The 22,611-nt window shown below is 40.5% G+C and overlaps 1 protein-coding gene across 1 annotated transcript in view; it reads left to right on the top strand.

Annotated features, from left to right (window-relative positions):
- Window positions 1-22,611, top strand: part of LOC134403145 (guanylate cyclase 2G-like) — a 58,507-nt gene that overhangs the window by 17,909 nt on the left and 17,987 nt on the right. Inside the window, exons 2-15 of the mRNA XM_063133253.1 lie at window positions 749-1,097; window positions 1,927-2,036; window positions 3,978-4,163; window positions 5,963-6,107; window positions 7,586-7,721; window positions 10,248-10,351; window positions 10,467-10,592; window positions 11,448-11,569; window positions 13,872-14,015; window positions 16,266-16,349; window positions 17,906-18,010; window positions 19,734-19,805; window positions 20,774-20,942; window positions 22,364-22,519. Of these exons, the coding sequence (XP_062989323.1) occupies window positions 749-1,097; window positions 1,927-2,036; window positions 3,978-4,163; window positions 5,963-6,107; window positions 7,586-7,721; window positions 10,248-10,351; window positions 10,467-10,592; window positions 11,448-11,569; window positions 13,872-14,015; window positions 16,266-16,349; window positions 17,906-18,010; window positions 19,734-19,805; window positions 20,774-20,942; window positions 22,364-22,519 (2,008 nt within the window). The remainder of the gene's footprint in view (window positions 1-748; window positions 1,098-1,926; window positions 2,037-3,977; window positions 4,164-5,962; window positions 6,108-7,585; window positions 7,722-10,247; window positions 10,352-10,466; window positions 10,593-11,447; window positions 11,570-13,871; window positions 14,016-16,265; window positions 16,350-17,905; window positions 18,011-19,733; window positions 19,806-20,773; window positions 20,943-22,363; window positions 22,520-22,611) is intronic.

Raw genomic sequence — 22,611 nt, 5'->3', positions numbered from 1 at the left:
ACAGTTGGTGTACTAGCCTTATCTGTGCAAGTGCACTCCATGCCACAGCCAAGACCTGAGCATTTAGGGCAGGATCTACACTACTGCTTTAAAGTGCTTTATAACAGTTATAAAGCACTTTAACTGCTTTAAAGTGCTATAAAACTGTTATAAAGCGCTTTAAAGCAGTAGTGTAGATCCGGCTTAGGTTGAGGTCTAAGTCCAGGAGTACACCGAGACTGTGATCCTGAGACTTCAGGGGGAGAGTAAACCCATCCAGCACAGGTTGAATTCCTAATCCACCTTTAGATACACACACAAAATTGGAAGACTGCATGTTTTGGCACCCAGACAGGGTGATAGAATCACTATAGACCACTGTGACTCTGCCTCTCCACACACACCCAGGTCTTCCCTGCTGTAACACGGAGAACCCAAGTCTGCACACTCATCCAGGATCAAGTCCTGGATGGCAGGACACGCACACATAAACACACACGAACATGCATACACACACACACGGAGAGAGAGAGAGAGAGAGAGAGAGAGAGAGAGAAGGAAGGAAGGAAGGAAGGAAGGAAGGAGAACATAACATCTGATTATGAAATCGCTTAACTTCTGAGTAAATTAAAATCTTAATGTAAGTGAATTAACATTCCTTTCAGGTACCATAATGGTCAATAAACTAGAAGTAAATCCTATTCATTATGGTTTGATTGTTGTATTTTAAATGTATATATTAATATAATTCTATTTCCCCCCCACCTAGGTTACTGGTTTGCTAGCTTCTTGGTGGAACATCCCCATGTTTGGATTTGTTGGCCGTAGTGCCAAGCTGGATGATTCCTTTCTTTATGACACTTATATCAATCTTGTCTCCCCTCTACAAATGATAGGGGAAGTACTGCATAAAACTCTTCAGCATTTTGGATGGAGATATATTGGTCTCTTTGGAAGCTCAAGTGATGTTTTCACTTGGGGTGAAATGGAGGAATTATGGACATCTATAGAAAACCAACTCAAAACCAATATCACAATCACTGCTAAAGTGAGATACAATACGAGAGATCAAAACCTCCACCAAGAAAAGCTCAACTATATAGCATCTGTTGCCAGAAGTAAGATTCAGAAAAACTTTTTTTAATGAATCTCTGAGATCTTTGGATGTAAAGATAGGTACATTAATAAAAATAAACTTAGCCCATAATCTTATAGAAAGAAAAATACTGTCCACTTCAGAAGACATGCATGAAAATTAAAGAATATTTTCAATGTTCAGCAATACTGGAGCATTTTGAGTGAAATCCAATGTTGCATCTGTTTGTGCAAAGGAACTTTCCATTCCTTGCCTCCCCCTGCAGACCTCCAAATCTGTTTAACAGATTTTGAGTGGGAGGGCAAATTGCCCCTCCCCGTTCCATGGACAGAAGCTATTCTGTCAGTGGGAGATACTAATTAGATACAGTTCCTTATTCACATATTTGTGGGCTAGTAGCTTCCAGTAGCTTTGGGAAAGAACAGCTTAATTGGCAGCTCCTGCTATTTTCCAACAGAAGTAAATATATAAAGGCCTTATCTATGGATCTTTCTAAAACAGGAGGAGGAAAATTCCTTGTCTTCAGTGAGAAGAGAATGTCACAGGTGGTGCTTCCATTCTATGTAGTTGCAGCTAATTGCAGGGTAATTGCAGCTAATTGCAGGGTTTCCTCCCCACATATCACTAGTTTGTTCCTTTTAACTAGATCCAACCAATGGTGGCTTCCCATCATAAGAACATAACATGAGAAGTGCCATGCTGGATCAATACACTTGTGCATTGATGTATACATTATTTTAACTTCATTCACCTTTAAAATACCAGCCATTGATTGCTATCATTGACTTGGTTTGTTTGTACACTGACTTTTTGGATGAACTGGGAACTAATCTCTATGATTTCTTTTGCAGTTATTGTTTTGATCTGCAGTTCTTTGGATGCAAGATCCATTTTGTTAGAGGCCAAAGAACTAGGTATGACAAATGGGCCATATGTGTTCTTTGTCCTTCAGCAGTTTGAGGTCAGTAGTACCTGCGTTTCTTTATTTCCTTGTTCTAAAAACATTATTTAGAACATTAAAACAACAACTGGGCTTGCAATAACAATGGCAGTTTTGTTCTGCAATTGCAGAACTAATCTGGATGATATAAGCTGATGTCCACATTAGCTCATATCATCCAGATTCGTTCACATCATCCATGACATGGCATCCAAAAGGAAAAGTTGACAATAAAATGCACCATGGGAGAGGTGCCAGTAAGATAATGGGTAACTGTTTCAAACAAGTCAATCTAGACATGCCACATACTGCAGAAGACAAACATCCTCCAGACTCACCAACCAATAAGCATTGTTCTCTTTGGCTCCAGAAGTGCCCATTTTCTGTAGCTGATGGGTTGGAAAAGAGCAGATGGGTAGCCCATGGTGAAGTATTTACACTGCTCGAATAGGGCTGACAAGACCTGGGTTTAAATTTTTCATTAGCCATGAAGCTTACCTTAAGCACTATATTTTATCTAATCTACCTCAGGATAAAATTGGGATATATAGGGAAAGAAACCTTTTGTCCTGAGCATCCCAGAGGAAATGTGGAATACACACAAACACACATTTTAATCCCTAAATCTGTACTTCAGGAATTTTACTAAGGAGTTTGATAGATAAGTGCCAAGTTTATTTATTTATTACATTTATATCCTGCCTTTTCTTCAAGAACCCCAGGGCAGTGTACATAATCCTGCTCCTCTCCATTTTATCCCCACAACATATCTGTGACATAGGTTAGGGTGAAAGTCAGTGACTGGCCCATAGTCACCCAGTGAGTTTCATGGCCAAATCGGGACTAGAACCTAAGGCCCAGTCCAACTGGTACACTATACTGGCTCTTCAATGATAGCTGGGAGCTGTTCTAAATGGTTGTCAGTGTGTCATATTCTTAAATGGTCAACTCACCCACATAAAACGATCTTACGTGTACTAAACTGGTAAACTATGAAGTAAAGGTCTATACTAAATCCTTCTCTCTGATGTGCTACTTTACTCCATGTAGTGATGGGGTTTTGTGCATGTGTAAGGGGAAACATTATAAATAAATATGATTCCTCCTTTGTGCTCTGAAGTGGTACAGTCCAGAATTCTACCACCTAACTTTACTACCTTAGGGCACATTTTCATATTAACTTTGCAGCCCAGGATACTGTTTTTTAATGTAGGAATGCACACGTGGTGGCTCTTCTCCATGCCAGTATTGTCCCTCTTGAAAATTGAGGCTAGAAATTCATTTCAATTAGTTTTTCATCAGGATTTACCTAGCTTGCATCTCCTGGATTGAACATGGAGTCAAATGCAATCTGTGGTTGAAGTCCATATATTTCTGAACTTACAATGTGATTCGCAGACACCCACCCACAAATGTGTTTCAACAGCATGGGTACACTTGAAAAATGTGCATGGAAAAAATGTGTACTTCCTAAAAATGCACCTGTGGTGCAGCAGCTCTCACACAATGCAGAGTAAAAGGGAACATAAAAGCTGTGGAGGCTGGTGGCTCCACTGTCAGTGGGGTGGTGAATTTGTTCTGGGTTTCAGTCAGAACAAGTCAAGACTCTACAGGATCTATCCAAGGTGCTTTACACCTTGGATAGGTCCTTTAGAGTTCTGACTGAAACCTGGACTGGATTCACTTCCCCACTGATATTGGAGCCACCAGCCTCCAATGCATAAGATTGAAATCTAATGCTGTGCAATAGGTGCCTCAGTTTTTTTGTATTTGAGGTAATTGTAGATATTTAGCATTCGTAGTGCTCTGTCCATATAAAACACTGGTTGTTGTGACCAAAGGTTGCAACAGTACATTATATTCATTCATGTTAAACACTATAGAACTGAGGGAAGCATCCAGCTAACTGTTTAAGATTTATTACTAACAGTACTCCCTCATAGTCCCCTTTTTGTTTTCCAGGACAATTTTTTGGAAGAGGATTGGAATAATGAGAACAGCAGTGTCCTAGATGCCTATCAGCCTGTTTTTCTGATAGCCCTCCAGTCTTACCGAGATTACAAGATCTATTCTGATTTTGTGAAGAAGGTTCATGACAAGCTGAAGCAGCAGCAGCCCTCATACAGCTTCCTTTCTTCGCAAGAAGAGGTCATATTCACAGCTGTAGCTTTAATTATTTAGAATTATTAGCCCAAATAGGGACATAACATACCCTCCAATGAGGAAACCAGACTGATTTTCCCATTTTCCCCAACTTAATTTGTTGCCAATGTTGCCAAATCTGTATCGTACCCAATATTTGTCTAACCATTAGTTTAATTAAACCATAAGTATGGTTTCTACAAAACTGGAGGCCATGCTCTGGCGAAATTATCAGGTGTTTTTTTTTCTCAGTGTGAAGAAATTGTGCAACTTGGTCACTGTCTCTCTTTAACATTATTTGCAAGTAACTACATTGCAACTATTTTATTTCCCTTCTGCCATCTCCCCCAACCTGGAGCAGTTACTATATTTTCAGACAGTAAATACTCATAGATGGAAGTATCATGAGGGGGAAAAATGCTGTGTCATTTCTCTGTGTTGACTTTATGATATTGGAAAATAATGGATCTGACTTCAGGTATGTGGATTCAATGAACAGGATTCAGCCCAGGCAGCCTTGTAACCAGGCCTCAACTATGGCTGTACATTAGGTGTGGGCAGAAGGCAGATGTTCAGACATTTAGGGTTTCAACTCCTGGAAGCCTATGCCAACTTAGCCAATGGTCAGAATGCTGGGAGTTGAAGTCCAAAATACCTGGAGATATACTTTCTGCCCACCCCTGCTGTACATACCATCCTATGGGGCAATTCATCTGGCAAGGCTTCTGGCCAGGAAACCAATCACTGAACAGTCACCCTTTAATTGGAACAAACATTGATGTGAAAAATTGATAAATTTCCCCCCAAACTCTGTATATAAGAGAAACATCAGGGTGGGGAGACTGAGAACAGGGGTTTTGTGACTGACAGCTCTAGCTTGAAATCACAATGAATGGTTTTACCTGGAGTCTCCAGTCATGGTGCTGGCAGTGGGGGAGATATTGAAGTAATATATCACCAGTCTGTTCACTTCTCTTTGCTAGTTCTTTCCCCCAGGAGCATTAAAAGACTTTAGCTGGAGTTTGTGGGACCTGGGATGATGCAGCATTGGATGATTTCTTGGGAAATGCTAGATGTTCAAACAGGGGTGGCCTCAGATTTGCTGCCAGAAATTGGCTTCGTAGGCGAACCATCTAATCGGTACCCCTGCCCCCAAACTCTAGGGTTTGAGGAAACTGGAGAACATGTTTCCCATGTTTTTCCATTTAATGTTTTTAAGCATCTTTATTTAAACATAATATGAAATAATGGCATCTTCATTATGGACAGGGCATGCTAGTGTACCTATTCATGTGAAACTTAGCAGTCTTGATCCCTTCAACAGGGGCAAAACCTTAACTGTTTGTTGGGCTGTCAAAAAAGCCACCCGGGTTGGAGAGCTCGGCGGAAGAGCCCGCCTTCTTCCGCCGAGCTCTCCAACCCGGGTGGCTCTTTTGCCGGCAGCAGGAGGAGGCCGGCGGGGAGTTGGGCTCCGCGGCAAGGACTCACCAGAGAAGCCGCCGAGCCCTGGGAACTTTTCGCCGCCGCCGCCTCTTCCTCTGTCTCTTCTGACCAGGTAGCTACACTAGGAGTTTCGGGGTGCCCTGAAGCGCTTTCGGGGCGCCCCGAAGCGCTTTCGGGGCGCCCCAAAGACTGTGTGTGGAAGCCCCCTGATGTCATTTGACTACCCACCTTAGCATTCCAGTCTCCTGTAACGAAAATAACATCTCTTTTTGGTATATTAGATAATTTCTGAAAGAATAATGTGAGAAGTTCTGTTTTACAGAAGGCCAAACTCCTGCTTTCCTATATTGTATCTCTTTCAGATAAGTTCTTATGCTGCCTACCTGCATGATGCAGTTTTGCTTTATGCATTATCTATAAAAGAAATGTCAGAAAAGCAACAAGATTTCCATGATGGAAGGACACTAATCAACACCTTGAAAGGTTACAACAAAACCCCAGTCTATGGTACGTTTGTGGATTAAGCATGCAGTTCTAAGCATTGCCATGTGGGAGGGCCTGTAGCTCTAGTAGAGCACATAACTTTGAATGTAGAAGGTATCTCTAGTTAAAGCAAGGACCTATTCTGAAGGCCATACTGCCCTAATGAAAATCTGTCAGACCAAAACTCCCTCTCATAGGGCTTTGTTTTCAGGGTCTGGAAACAAAGCCCTATGAGGAGAAACTGAAAGAACTGGGTATGTTTAGCCTTGAGAAGAGAAAACTGATTGGTGACATGATGGCCCTCTTCAAGTACTTGAAATGTTGTCCCACAGAGGAGGGTCAGGATCTCTTCTCAGTCTTCCCAGAGTGCAGGACACAGAATAATGGGCTTAAGTTACAGGAGGCCAGATTCTGGCTGGACATCAGGAAAAGCTTCCTGACTATTAGTGTAGTATGACAATGGAACCAATTACCAAGAGAGGCTGTGTGCTCTCCCATACTAGTGACATTCAAGGTGCAGCTGGGCAGCCACCTATCAGGTATACTTTAAGGTGGATTCCTGCATTGAGCAGGGGGTTGGACTTGATGGCCCTTCCGGTTTTACTATTCTATTATTCTAAGCTACGTCTCTCCTCACACCATTTTGCTCTAGAGTACATGCAGTGCCCTCATATCAGACCCCTGTGCCCCCCACGCTTAAGGTCCAGGTCTTGGTCCTGCACCTGCTCTAGAGTAAAAATGAAAATAAAAGAAAACAGACATAGCTGCTAGACACAGATTTAAAGTCATGTCTCTTTTGGCCCCAAGGCAAGGGTGAGAACTTGAGCATCTAGAATTCTCAGAAATAACAGAAATGTGTTTTGCTTTAGCCCTGTTCAGTCATATCCCAACCTGTGTAGGGATCCTTCTGTGCACTGGTCCTATCCTTTCCACTCTCGCTCAGTGCAGGAAGAGATGAAGGTGTCTTTTAGGTGGATTTGGCTGAACATGTGTAGAGGCCTCTCTGCCACTGGTAAAACAGGCCTCCTGAATGCAAGCTTCTGGGCATTCAGCCAAAGGTGCATAATCAAAGCCCCCTTTAGTTCTTTCCACTCAACGTGGGAAGGTCAGGGGTGAAGCAGGGATGAGGATGGCATGCAAAACTTCTGTGTCATTTCAATGTCGACAAAGCTGAAGAAGAACTAAATGGACTATATGATCAGACTGTATCTAGATGAAGCAAGATAGCCACTTCTTATCAGGCTTTGGAAGGAGCTTTTGTGAAAACAAAGGTTGGAGAAATTATTCAATCTACTCTTTTGATCATATTTGGAAATCCTTACGATTTAGCTAAATGTCTTTTGCCTAATGAATAAGGCACATATGTAGATACCAAACACACCCTGTGCCGACAGCCTATGCTAACAAAGGGGCAGAAAAACAATCCCATTCATATCCAGACAGATACACTGAAGTGTGGAGAATATTCTAATGCTCGTTCTTTGAATAACTTTGTTGTTTAGGCATTACTGGCCCAGTGCACATTAATGAATTAGGTGAAAGGAACATGGATTACTCGGTGTATGATCTCCAGGAATCTGGCAACTCAACACGCTTCATTCCTGTCCTTAACTTTGACAGTTACAGAAAAACAATCAGGTATTTGTGTGACTTGCTCAACTTCATTCTACAGTATGCAGGGATTTGAATCTAGGTCTTTCAGGTCCATGTCTAATACTGTGTGTTGAATCAAATTGGCCTTGTAATCCAGAGTCTTCTTCATACATTTTTATGCTTCATGATATCCTGTTGATTTGATACTCCTACTATCACGATGCAATCTTTTCATTATTTGCAAGCCGTGTCTGTTATGTATACACACATTAAACTAATCCCATAACACCCATCTCTGTACTTCATATTTTGCAAAATTATATATAAAAATGAATGTATTAGATGAAATGTGTACAAAAATGCATACAAATTTTCATGCACACTTTTTAAAAATGAGAAACTGGGGGAAACAAAACTGACAAATGTGTTCAGCCCTACTCCAAAAGCAAATGAATCCTTCAGATTAATTCTCGTTTATTGAGTGAAATGATCATGAAGGTATGAGAAACGCAAAATGTAATACAACACTGACTGTACTTAGAACCTTATAGTGGACTATTTAGAATTTAACATTGCTTTATGCATGATATATCAGAAACAGATATAGTTTTATGGGCATCCTTTTCTAATTAGACAGAGAAATGAGTATCCTTTGGAGAGAACAGAACATCACCCACCCAAGAGCTCCATATTATACAACATTGTGAGAACAACTGGTTTTTTGTGTGTTCGTCACAAGCCAGAGCTGTCTCACATATTTTATTGACTCATTGGGACCATTTTGCTGATCCCATTACATTAAGCCTTTTCTGATATATTTTCTTAGTATTGTGGCAAATATTAATCTGGGTGAACATTCCAGAGTTAATATTTAAGGAGCTGGGCCATTAGGGAATTTAATAGTGAATAGTCAGAACAAATCTTAACTGTAAAGTGCTTAAAAGGGCTGCTGTTGAATCCTAAACATATTATTTATCTTTAAATTGCTACATGTGTATATTTACTTCTTTGTAAAAAGTTAATTTACTGGAGACTTATGGGTGTTGATTGAACAGTTTTGTTTTTATTTTATTTTTAAAGACCTACATAAGCAGACTTGGGAATATTGTGGTGCATTACAGTTGGATGAGATGCAAGCTGGATACATGGTGAAGCACTCACAAGACTGCTTCTCCATGTGCAAGACTATGCACAGGTCTTGTTTTAACCACATGTGTATGTGAGCTGGGGCAAGTTGCCCATGTTTTCTTCATTGCTCTTCTTTGAAAAAGGATCAGAGACTATAACAGGAAGTATTTATCCTACATCTTCTGACACTAGGGTTGGCTGTCTTGGTTTCTAAGAATGTTTTGTATACTTATCTAATTCATTGAACTGACTGAGGCCATAGCTAGACCTAAGGTTTATCCCTGGATCATCCAGGGGTCAAACCTGTTCATCTAGGTGACACACAGGGGATCCAGTGCTCAGGCAGGGGTGAACCCTGGATGATCCCAGGATAAACCTTAGGTCTAGCTGTGGCCATAGACTGCAACCTAACATGCTAAAGGGTGATGAAAACTCCAGGCAGAACTCCCATGGCATTGAAGAAGCACATGACTTAAATGGCTGCAGCTCATCCAGATGGAATTCAGTAAGCCAGAATTTTATGGCTCGGCTAGCCAGAGGTAGTTCTGCATCACAAGGCTCCATACTCAATGGCTGCCTTTCTTCCAAGAAGGGCGGTCACTTTGAATTCACCTCCTAGAGTAACAGTTAATTGGTATAACAGAAAGACTTTGGACTTTGCTGGACCAGGCTATATCCCAGGGTGATGCCTGGGATCAACCGTCCCTGGCCCCGGGATATAGCCTACCCCTTTGGCTCTGCTTTTCCCCGCGGTCGTGAGCGTGTGACCCATTTCTGCAGCTTTTCCTGGCATCGTGCGATTACTCGCGCAGAGCATGCAACTGCGCCCATTGGGGGCAGGGTGGGGGAAGCGGGGGAATCAATTTTTTTTTTTTAAAAAAAAACCCTTACTGATCGTCGCTCGTCCGCAGCCGGCCTTTTAAACTTTTTTTTAAAAGTGGTGGGCGCGACGGCTCTCTTGTTGAGGTTGCCTCACCTGATGTGTAAATGAGGGTGGGTTCTCGCGTTATTCACAACGCGAGATCACCCCTCCTCCATCCTGGAATATGCGGTCGGTCTAGCAAAGACCTTTGACAGTAGTTAGAAACTACTCACACTTCTTCATGTTTATGGTTCTGAATTGCTCCTTTCTAAGAGATCCTAAGACACTCTTGCCTGTAGCTCTTGACTGTTTGTGTGATCTTGCCACTACAGTCAGGATACTATATGTTTTCTCCTGTTAATTCCCAGCATTTTCTTTCAATATGGACATAAATGATAAACAGCTTTATTAAAAATATAACCCAATTTGCAATGGAACAATATGTCTAAATCCCCCTTTCATTGTAGGTATTTTTTAGAAGTAAGGGGTATAAATGTGTTAATGAAGTTTATAGAAAGATAAGTTCTCTAAGGTTATAAATGAACTCTAGATGCTGGCATGTTTATTGTTTCTGTTCTTAGTCCAACCACAGAAATTGATTACATCCAATGGTCAGATGGAGAAACTCCTAAAGACAAACCATTATGTGGGTTTCACAATGAACATTGCAAAACTCCAGTTACCAGTGAGTGTGATACTATGAAAAAAAATTGGCATTGTTGGAGAAGTGGGGGGGAATGAAGTGATTTGCTTGTCCTTCGTATTTCTCATTCAAACACCTAGAATCTTTCTTGTGTCAGTGTTAGTTGGCATTTCTGGCTCCCATCAAATGAAGGAGGATCTTTCTATCCGGTGCATTATCCCATGCAATGAAGACACATCAAAAGTTTTAATGTGCGTTAGGCCATTAAATGATATCACCTTAGGTAATTTTTAGAAATGGTGACAAAAGTTAGACATAATATATTATTTTATGGGGACTGTTCAGACATGTAAGCAAAGCAAAGTCTCCTCAGGCCTGCCTGAATGATAAACAGTGTGAGCCCATGCATGTTTACTTAGAAGTAAGTCCCACTGTATTTAATAGAATAAGTTTGTATAGGATTTCAGCCCTCAACTGGTTCATATATGAGTGTGTGGTCTAACCATGCTGTGTGTGGTGGGGAAGGAAAATAAAAGATTCACTGTCTGGCTTCTAATTCTAATCTTAAATGTATCAGTCCATCAACAGATTCACATAGGGGTGGGCAACTAATGGCCCTCCAAATGTTTTGGCTTACAACTCCTATCAACCCTAGTCAGCATAGCCAATGGTGAAAGACATTGGGAGTTGTAGGCCAGAACATCTGGAGGGCCACAAGTTGGCTACCTCCGGATTCACACTTCAAGCCTAGGCATATTTACTCAGAAGTAAGGTCCATTATGTCTAATTGACCTTACTTCTTGGTAAGTTTGCTTAGGACAGCAGCTTCATATTTCTAAATTGGTGATAAGAACCCATACCTCTATCTTTCTGAACATTACTTGTTTGGAAAGTGTTTGATTATACTCTAGCAATGACTGACATGTGTATATATTTTCCACTTCTGCTATTTCCTTTTTGGATTGGTGCAACAGATTTTCTATTAGGAGAGTTGTCTTTAAAACAACAACTTTTTTAAAACTGTTTTTGCATACTTCAAGATTCAGCACCATTTGCCTGTTCTATAATAGCATCATCTGTCCTTTGTCATTAGAAGGTACAGCCCTTATTGTGGTGATAATTCTCCTGATATTAACAGTATCAGGAGTTACTGTTGTGGTAACGTTTATGAAGATCCATAAGGGGAGCCTTCAAGAACAAAGCAATGATATCCGGTGGAGAATTAACTATGAGGATATCATCATCTTGAAAGATAATAAGGTAAAAGATATATATTGAGCCTTGACTGTTGTATATTGACTGCTGTATATTGAGCCTTGAGCTGATACTCCACAGTATATTTCCCCTTAGAACTTATTTGGGGAGTCCAGATGCATTCATATAGCACATGGTGGATGGGGAACAACCATTTCTGACATCTCTCTATTCATATGGTGGATACAGCTGGCTGTAGAAGTAACAGAATGGTTGTGCAGTCTAGCTTCTCACTAGGGCTGTGCTCCGCTTCGCTTCGGATTGTAGAAGCAGCATTGGATTGGCCTGATTCACCTCCGTTAAAGGGGCAGGGGAGCAACGTGGGTCGTGTCATTCATTTGCAGATTGACTCGCTTCCTCGCAGAGCTCCGCCCGCCATGTTGGAAGGTTTTCCCCATAGGATTGCATTGTGAGAACAAAGTGCATATAACTTTTTTGTTTTAAAAGCTACATTCTTGAAACTTACTGTGCTTAGAGAGTGCTTGTTGGGGGTCATTTGTGTCGATTTTCAGAATTTTTCGTTGTGCGGTTTGCTTGCTATTAATTTTTATCGAATGGGTAAAACAGGAGGGGAAGCTCTTCTTTTCCCCCTTGATTGACAGATTGAACTCCAATCGTGATGATAATGTGAAGCATCCTCCAATCCCAATGTTAGAGGGAGGGGACTAAGCCAGAGGGAGCCAGAGACAGTTTCCTTTCTCGGAGGGTTAGTTAGTTCTATACTGTAGCTGCGTTTGTTTGGAGGAGATAGGATTTAGCTTGGTGTGTGTGTGTGTGTGTGTGTTTGTGTTTGCTGTGCACTGCTTGTTAAGTGCAAAAAGCATTCAAATAAAGTTTGAGCATTCAAATAAAGTTTGGGCAAAGCACAATACACACTTGTCCCATTTCCCCAAATAATAAATACATTATTAGTATTAGTCCTTCCTCGTGATGAAAAAGGCATTGCTGCCCAGTTGTATCTGTAAAAAATGTTGGAGCTATTTGCATTTTTGAAAATGGGATGTGGGATTTTGAAATATTCCCCCAAAATCAGCGGATACTCGGTTTTGATCCAAACTGGTCATGAATCTGGATATATGGATAAGCTCTCATGGTGCCGATTTTGAGGTTTCTAACGTTAAAAGTGATGGAGATGTAGAAAGGTTTTCTAATTGGGATTAGGGTTGAGGGTTAAAAAGTTTTAAAGATTCGCTAAAAATCAGGGCATTCTCGGATTTCCTTGAAACTTGGAATAAATATGGATCTAGATGGAAGCTGGGATGGTGCCCATTTTCAAGTTTATATCTGGAAAAATGACAGAGATATTTGCATTTCTGAAAATGGGGTGGGGGATTTTGACATATTCGCCAAAAATCACTGGATGCTTGGATTTTCTTGAAACTGGCCATGAATGTGGATACTTGGCACTCATTGTGCCAATTTTGAAGTTTCTAACGTTAAAATTAAAAAAGTTATAGGCGTTTGATTTTCAATGCAAGTCTATGGGGGGGGAACATGGAGCTCTGATCCAGATTCGGAGCCCTGCTGCAGAGTGGAGCAGACCATAGGTGGATTGGTGCAGGCAGATCGGACCTGATCTGGAAGTTGCGGATCGGGATCCAGAGCAGATCAGGGGGTCCGTGCACAGCCCTACTTCTCACTACATAGGTTGGCTTTGTTGACCAATCATAGGCATGTCATCTGATTTTAAAATCATTCCATAAATATGATGCTGAAATATATTTCAAGAGGTTTATGATTATTATTACATTTTTATCCCACCCACTAATTGGAGAAAACACACACCTGTAGGTCAGAATACATGAGAAACATACAAACAATTAAACATAGGCTCATAGCCAGAAAAGCATGAGCAGAGTTCATGTAATGGTGTTTTCTTGCCTCCTTTCCCACATTAGTCCCTTGTGTGTGCAGAAATGCCACTTCTTAGAGTCAGCAGACCCTGGCCAGATCTACACCAAGCAAGATATAACACTATGAAAGTGGTTTGAAAACAGTATATGGAATGTGTCAACAGTTGTCAATGCACTTCAATACCATTATAAAGCAGTAGTGTAGACCTTGCCCCTGTGTATGCAATGTGGTGTGGGGGGAGGGGAGATACAAGTGGCAGTGGGGTTGACAGAAATTGGTGTCATCTTGCATGAGTGGAAGTTCACTTGTTGTACTAGAAGCTCTCTAGATCTAAGCCAGTTGAAATTATTTTAGTTGAGCTTTCTATAAATTCAATAAATTGCCAGTTCTATGCTTTATACATTCAGTTTAATTCATCAATTGGTAATATAGCAATTTGTCTTTTCTTTGAAAGGAAAACTGTGATCTATCTCAGGCAAGCACACCAGAGTCCAAAGAAACAGAAAATGTTGGTTCCCATTTGTTTATATCTAGTAATAACTATTCTGGATTGAAGGACAAGCAAGAAGTATTTTACACCACAGTAGGACTTTATCAGGTATGTATGCAAGCATCCAGAATAAATTCTTACCAAATGAGTGTGTGTTTCATTCACATCTGTTCACTGTATAGTTTCTGGTGAGCTTTATGTTGTTTCTATTACGTACAAGGGAATAGGGTATGAGCTGCTCAACAGAATAAATGCCAGACCATATCACAGGACACACTGGTAGGATTATAAAATTGATAGTCCCAATTTGTTCAGGACTTTCATATCATGATTTTATTTAAATATTTCTTACCCGCAAATGAGATCATATCTCAGGACGGGATACAATCAATAAAAAGCAATTCAAGAATAGGATACAATCAATAAAAAGCAATTCAAGAATAAAAAAGAATAAAATAATCCATAATCTAGTATATAAAGTCAGCAATGATAAGTCACAACCATGCTACAGGCTGTGAGACCCCAAATCCTGGCTAAATAGCCATGTGTTAACTTGGCATTGAAAGGAAGCCAGTGTAGGCACCATCCGGGCCTCCGTGGGAGAACATTCCATAACTGGGGTGTCCTAGCTGAAAAGGCCCTCCTTTGCAACTCTACACTATCGACAGGTTATTTTAGACCCTGATTTCATTGCAGGGGGGCGTCATTGGGGGAAGGCTTTATACAGTCATTTGTCAGTTGTGAAGGACACAACTAACATTTGCAGTAAATTTGTTCAAAAAGCATTTGCAGTTGCACATTTTAAACTCACTTAAGTCATGGCACCATCATGACTACTGGAACAAAATGAAGGTTGCTTCTGCTGCCCTGAACATTCCCAATAAATGCTAAATACATTTATTTGGGATTAAGCTTGTTGTAGAAAAGGATACAATATTATTATTTTTTGCAGTAAAACCAATAAAATGAGCATCCAGTCAGCCACCAACAACTATAAAATATTTTAAAATAACAAGAAAGAAAAAGTGTTGCAAGGAGCCGTTTCAATCTGGTGAGCCCTCGCATGTCCATATTGGACCAGGTACTGATGTTGGGCCTGCTTGCCACTGCTCCATCACCTGCTGCTCTCCTTGTGGTAATTGGGGAGAGGCAGAACTTTGGCCCCGAGGTCCAGCTCTGGCTGCCCCACTTTGCTTAATTGCCTAAGTTCAGTGGCATTACTTGACTCTGTGCACCATCAGTGAGCACCTTCACGTATATCTACAAGTGTTATTTCTGGATACTTAAGTAGAATTCATTTGTTAAGTGATGTTCATTTCCCATTTGTTCACATAGTATTCCAGCAAAGCTGGCGCTTTATTGTGGGAGAACTGTATTGTGAAAGCATTGTAATACTGTATTGTAATATGTATTGTCATTATAAAGCAAAGTTTGTATCTGAAGGAAATGCAACATTTCCCTTAGATGCTGAACTACTACTACTACTACTAGTAGTAGTAGTTGCATTGAACATTGTTGTCATTAGTTTTAGTATTATTAGTATTTATTTATATCCCTCCATTTTTCCTCTTACAAGGAACTCAAGGCAGCTTACATGGTCCTTCTCTCCATTTTAGCCTCACAACAACCCTGTGAGGTAGGTTGGGCTGAGAGTTAGTGACTGGCCCAGGGTCGTCCAGTGAGCTGCATGGTGGAGTAGAGACTAGAACCCAGATCTACCAAGTCCCAGACCAACATTCTAATCACTACACCACAGTGCAGTCCAGGGAGGGAGATTCTGTTATTCTGATCTGCTCCCTGGATATACGGACAGGCCCGGGACTGGGCTGAAGCTCAGTGTGGTTCACTCTTTCATGTGCAAATACGGTATTGATCATGTATCTGACATGCTTTAATGTGCTATATATGTATTTTGAGAAATACGAAAATAATAATAATAATAATAATAATAATAATAATAATAATAATAACAACTGTAAAGTAAATGTTATGAAATATCATTGTTAAAGTTATTATCCCTGAAATATCACTTCTAGAACACCACACAATGGCTAAAATGATTTTGTGATCATGTTTTATCCCACTTGAGAGGGTTCTACCCTTAAGGGCAGCATTAAAAAGAATTATTATTATTATTATTATTATTATTATTATTATTATTATCTTCTACCAATTATTTCTACCAATAAATCTTCAGAGCAGCTTATGTGATGTGATCATACAGAAGGACCCTCAGCATATCCTTGAAGATTTCTGAAAGACCACTTTATTCATTTCCCCAAGACAGTTCTTATGTTAAAAGTTAATGTATATCACATGCTGCCTCTTCCCTTGTTGTTGTTGTTGTTGTTGTTTCAGGGAACTCCTGTTGCTCTCAAATTTATTGATAATCAAACAGATGCCTGGATTCAGAAACCATCCATTCTTCAGGAAGTTCAGATGGTATGTTTCATTCTTAAGATTTTGAACATCTTCTGTTGCAAATCTGTATTTTTTTAAATTTATTTATTTATTTATTACATTTATATACCACCCCATAGCTGAAGCTCTCAGGCGGTTTACAACAGTTAAAAATGGTAAACATTAAAAAGTATACATTTTTTAAAAAAACACACACATCATAAAACAGTATAAAAACAACAGTATCCATTTAATTTGAATTGTAAACCAACAATAGATATTTCTGAACAAGCCAGCAGATCTGAGATTTACCTTTGAAATTCACCCTGAAATATGAAGGCTTATGGATTCATGTGGAAAGAAAACATATGCATTCAGAAGCTTGATTTATGGGATGATCCTAGGTACCTCTGTGGCAGACTAATATCTGACAACCAGAACAATTAAACGGCAACATTAAATGTAGGTTTACTGCAGACCATTTTACACATTCCCTCCTGTGCACATCATGATAATACAAATCTTGGTTATTGTGAATGAGGCAGTGTACTGTCCATGGTTTGGTTAGCATTACATGTGAACCAGGAACTCTGGCTTGCTGTTCCTTCACCAAGCCAGAGAAATAACAAAATGTTATTTGTATCAGCTCTGGAGGATCATCAGCCTGAGGGTGAAACAAGCCAGAGTTTTTGGTTTGCAAGTAATGCTAACCAAATCATGGATGGAAGGTTTGTGGTTTGTTTAGTTGTTTCCAGTTTGCAGCAGCAGTTGCAAAGTGTGCACCAGCATGTGGCCTCATTCATGATAACCCAGATTTTTAAAAAAAGGCAAAAACAAATATGCTAGGTTATCATGATATGCAAACCCTTTTTTCTGTTTGGAACCAGTTCTGATTTTCTTGAGTAGGAGTACCTGCGGAGAAACGTAATATCTTATCTAGATAATGGATGTAGTTAACTTTATTTATTTATTTATTTATTTATTTAGCACCAACAATGTACTTGGTGCTGTACAGAATATACAAATAAAACATGAATACCCTGCTTAGAGGCTTACAGTCTAAAATCACAATTAAAGCATATGAAGGGGGGAAAGAGTTAACAGTAATTTTATGATTTCAGCAACTGGAAAAACTGCAGTCACAATAACCTCCATCAAAGCCATAGCTAGACCTAAGGTTTATCCCTGGATCGTCCAGGGGTCAAACCTGTTCATCTAGGTGACACACAGGGGATCCAGTGCTCAGGCAGGGGCGAACCCTGGATGATCCCAGGATAAACCTTAGGTCTAGCGGTGGCCCAAGTCTTGCTTGTCTGGTGCCAATGATAGAGAGAATGTGTGTAGCCTCTGGTGGTGAATTAGAAACTCACCTGAACCATGCAGATTTATTTGCAGCTGCTTTAGCTGATCTTGCCATTTTCCATGCTAGCTGATCTTGCTTTTTTCCATGTAGAGAGAGAAAGAGAGACCGTGTGAGCTGAATAAGCTTGTATATGCTTGGCTGTATGACTATGGGAGTCAGAAGTTGAATATGGGTTAGATATGTATATATGATGCCAAGACTTGTTACCACATTTACTAGTGTTTCTCTGCTTCAGATGAGAGAACTGAGACATGAGAATCTGGTGGTCTTCTATGGGATATGTCCTGAAGCACCAAACATCTGTATTGTAATGCACTACTGTAAGAAAGGAAGCCTTAAGGTGAGTATTCTACATGGAGGTTTTGAAAAATTGTTACATTAAGTCAGATAAAAATGATCAAATCAAGCTTATTGCTCCAGAAAGGACCGCTAAAGCAGTATGATTCTGACTATATCATGCTGCATTTAGCTATTTTCAGTATTCAATATTTACATATATATCACAGGAGTTTCTAGAGCGAGGGTGGGCAACTTTTGGCCATCCAAATGTTGTTGGACTATATCAGCCCTAGCCAGCATAGCCAATGGTGAGGGATGAGGAAAGTTGCAATTCAACAACATCTGAAGTCCACAAAAGGCCCACATCTGCCCTGGAGGACCAGCTGGTGCTTGTGGGTCTATTCTGCAAGGCCATGTATCAACATGCAATATATGTTCTCTGCCTCTCCCTTGTTTGCAATCTAAACAGTAGCTTCAGAGGAGAAAGAACGGGAAAAGATATTAAGACACAAACCACACACAGACCAAAGCAAGATGGAAGGCCTAGATCATGTAACACTACAAGCTTGAACCCATGGAGACAAGAATGGAGCTACACAGACCCAACCCCAAGGTCCATGCATGTCCTGGCTTCACCACTGAAGGCCTTCCTTTCCACTTTGGGCAGGAAGCTCTGAAGGAGAATTCTAAACACACTAGGCTGAATGTGCTTAGAATTCAGCCTACAACTGGGGATCCCCAATAGTACAGGATTCCTGACTGTGGGGAGAATTTTATGTGTGTTTTGCTGAATGTGCTTAGAATCCCCTCTAGTACCATTCCACTCAATGTGGGAAAGTTGGAGTCAGTGAATGCAGTCCTGCTTTTCCTTTCATGGGTTCAGGCAATATCATCTGAAAAGTGCTGTAATGTGTTCCAAAAGAGATTTAGTATCCTTTTTGTTCTCAGAATCACATTCCTGTTGCCCTGGTATAATTGAAGTATAATAAATAATACTTCAAAATAACTAGTGCAAACCCTGTCCCCAAATCAATGTACACTTCTGGGATTTGCACATGCAAGTCAGTGGCTCAGTAATGCACAAGATTTTCCATAATGTATCTCTAATCATTGAAAGAGTATTGCCTTATTTCCATTAACATGAGCCAGATTTCAAATGGCAAGCTGTGATGCTGAGTTATATTTTGTCCCTCACTGAGCTTCTGCTGGCCTTTGTGGACGCATATTCCAAAACACTTAGGGTTAGATCCCAACTAAGTTGGTAGGGAGGGGCCCTGGATCTAAAGCTGGCTCTGCCCCACTCCTACCCTACCCATGCCTTCTGCCCCCCCCCCATCCCCACAGACAGCGGGGACATTGCTGGCAGTAGATTTACACCCATGGAGGTTTCCACAGGCTTAAATGAGGCCTTCAGGATGAAGCCCCCCACCCATACTGCTTGAGCTCATCTCCACTGACAGAAGGGGCCCTCCATCTCATCTTAAACCCTCACACCAGACCATCTGAGGGAGTTCAGATTGCTCTACCCATCTGGATCTAACTCATAAAAGGCAGCAGTAGAGCAACAAATCAGTTGTGGAATGTGATGACAGGGGAGAAATAAAAATGAAATGAAGTGATGAACTGCGCTAAAAGCGTCTTGTTGCAGACAAAAGAGGAAATGCATTTATGTTCCAAACACAGTTGAAGTCATTAAGCAGTAAATGGAAAAACCTGTGGAAAAAGGGATGAGTTGAATGCAAGCTGCATGTCAAAAGAAATATTTGCACTGATTGTTTTTCTAGGATGTTTTGATGCATTCTGATATTGAACTGGACTGGATATTCAAAATCTCTTTCGCCTATGACATAGTCAATGTGAGTATGGAGTAGTGGAATTGTTTTCCACTACTAGGACAATTGTAAAAATTGTCACAGTGGTAACAACTGAATTATAGAAGAAACCATAAAGATCAATATCTCCCACCACAAGCATCTGTTGCTCTTGTAGCTGAGAGGTATCTCTGTGTGTGTGTGTGAGAGAGGGGGGGGGCGATGTGTGGAGAGAAAAACATTCTGCATTAAGTATTGGAGCCTAATTCTAAAAGTACAGGGATGCTCAAATGGTGCAAAAATGATGCAAAAGTGGTTACCTAACGTCTGATAGTGTTGGGTCACTTGGAGCATTTTACACCAATGTTTTAATAGTAGAACTCACTCCCCATTGCTCAGCTTCTTTTAACTATGAAGTTCTAAATGGTTTAAGCCCTGCATATGGATCTTTTTATTTCATATTATATAGATCAGCTAAAACCACCCTCTTGATTATTCCATGCATATACCATGTTTGGACAGCACAGGGAACTAGAGAGATGTTCTCAGTGGATAGTCCAGTTGTGGAATTCACTTCCCTTGTACATCCCTCTCAGCCCCAGCTAACTTTCAGTGGCTGGTTTTAGGCCTTTACTAGAAGACATTTTATGTTTTGCTTCTCTAGTTTTTTTTTATTTGGATATCTTATGTTCATGAGTTTTTAAAAAGTGTAACCTGCTCTAAGCTTGAGGGTAATGCAGTCTATATTTCTAGATAAATATCTATGTAATTTTCTTGAGAAAGATTCTGGTGGCAACTAGAGTCAAAAGCTGTATCCCAACGCATTGAAATCAAGTTGAAGTAAAAATGTTAAGATGTTATCAGTGCAACCTGTTGTAATAAATCCGTGCAATGAATGAAGTACAGTCCAAAGCTGAAAAGTTGCTGTCTGTGAAATACACAGTATCCCAAGCTTGGACTTCAGTAATATTTTTGCATTCATTGTGTGTCTGCACGTGTGTGTTCATTTTCAGGGTATGTTGTTCATCCACAACAGCCCTCTGAAGTCTCATGGAAACTTAAAGCTTACAAACTGCCTGGTAGACAGTCGCATGCAGGTGAAGCTGTGTGGATTTGGGTTGTGGGAATTTAAATATGGAAGGAAATCCAGGGTAATAACAGAAGAGGAGACTAGTTATGCAGGTAAGAGCATTAAATGCCTTCAGGTCCACAAACATCAGATTGTTTTTACTTGTGAGAACTCTGCTTCACTTGTCGAAAGACATTTTATTGACCATAAAGATCTGTCCAGTCAGCAAATACCTTACATCCTAGTTTTGAATTGTCTGCAAAAACTGAAAACATATGATTTTGTCATCATATGATTTACTACCCTGTCTTCCATTGTGTACAATATTAACACACAGAGACCTGGTTTCCATGTAATGCCAATTCATGGCAGAGCTGCATAGCAACAAGCGAGCCCACTGCTCCTGCCTGAATGCCACTTCTGCTTTGCATCTGCTATCCGAAACAACCCAGGAACACCCTGTACCTGGATTGTTAGTTGCATCATTGAACCCCAGCACTCTGGGTTGCTGAAGATTAAACAACTCAAAGTTATAACCTTAGAAGAAACTATGGGTTCAAATTCTGAGTGCCAGGTTCAGATGCCATGACTGTTTCAGAAAGCGGTTGCAAAGCAACAGTGGTGAGCACATAGGAGCAACATGCTCACTCACCCTCAGTCCAGACAGCCCATGGGTTAAACAACATGGGTGAAGCAAACTGGGTGCAACTGTCAGTAGGGTTGAAAAAAGAGAGAGAGAATGAATGAGAGAGAGAGAGAATGCCATTGATAAAATGGTTTCCAAACATGGTGCCCTCCGCTTGTGTTGGACTCCTGGCATTTCAAGTCAGCATGGCCATTGAGGAAGACTGATTTAGATATTCGGGATGAGGGGTGGGAGATGAGTTTATTGGATGAAAGCAGAAACTTTTCAGAGAAGCTTCCCAGTGACATAGCATATGCTGATGCAGAGAGGAATAAGTTTCTGATTAAAATGCAAAATGGGAAATACGGGTGTTTGTGGCATGCAGTCTTTGTGATTCCTATAGAAAATGACCTGATTCGCATCTCCCATACTAACGTGCAGATTGGAGCACAGCTAGCCAACAGATTTAATATCTCTGAATGTCGTGACTAGAGATATATAGCCTCCATTACAAGGGTGAAATTGGCCATCTGCTTAAATGCAGAGTGGCATAGAATACTCATAAGCCTCCAGGTTTGGAGGCTTACAAGTACCCAGGTGGATCATATAGAATTGCACCCTAAATGTGTTTTTAAATGCATATTTTGAGGTTGTTGGGGTTTTTTTTAAAAAAAAAAACCACACACCACAGAGTGCTGCAGAAATGGAAAGCAATGCAATTATGGGTAAAAACATGTGAAAGTAACAGATTCATTCACTACTAAAGAAGAACAGAACCTGGGGTAAAACTACAGTATAGCAAGAATTTTAACAGATATAGGATAGGATATAATTAGCTCTTCAAGTTAGCTCCTTGAATTTGATGCAATTTCATTTCCCACCCTTTTAACTTTTGCTATCTTCTTGCAGATCTCTACTGGACAGCTCCTGAATTGCTAAGAATGGGGGAATATCCATTCTGTGGCACCCAGAAGGGTGATGTTTACAGCTTTGCTATTATTATGAGGGAACTGATACATAATCAGGAAGATGGTCCATTCCAAGACCTAAACAAGAATGCAGAAGGTTTTTTTCCTTTCCTTTTAAAAATATTGAGTTCTGACCTGTGCTTCATTTTTTCTTCCAGTGTAGATGACCAGTGTATGAGAGGGGGGGGG

This window comes from Elgaria multicarinata, chromosome 8 (assembly GCF_023053635.1).
Source record: "Elgaria multicarinata webbii isolate HBS135686 ecotype San Diego chromosome 8, rElgMul1.1.pri, whole genome shotgun sequence".
NCBI lineage: Eukaryota > Metazoa > Chordata > Lepidosauria > Squamata > Anguidae > Elgaria > Elgaria multicarinata.
The sequence above is the reverse complement of the archived record's forward strand: the minus strand, read 5'-3'. Positions and strand labels throughout refer to the sequence as shown.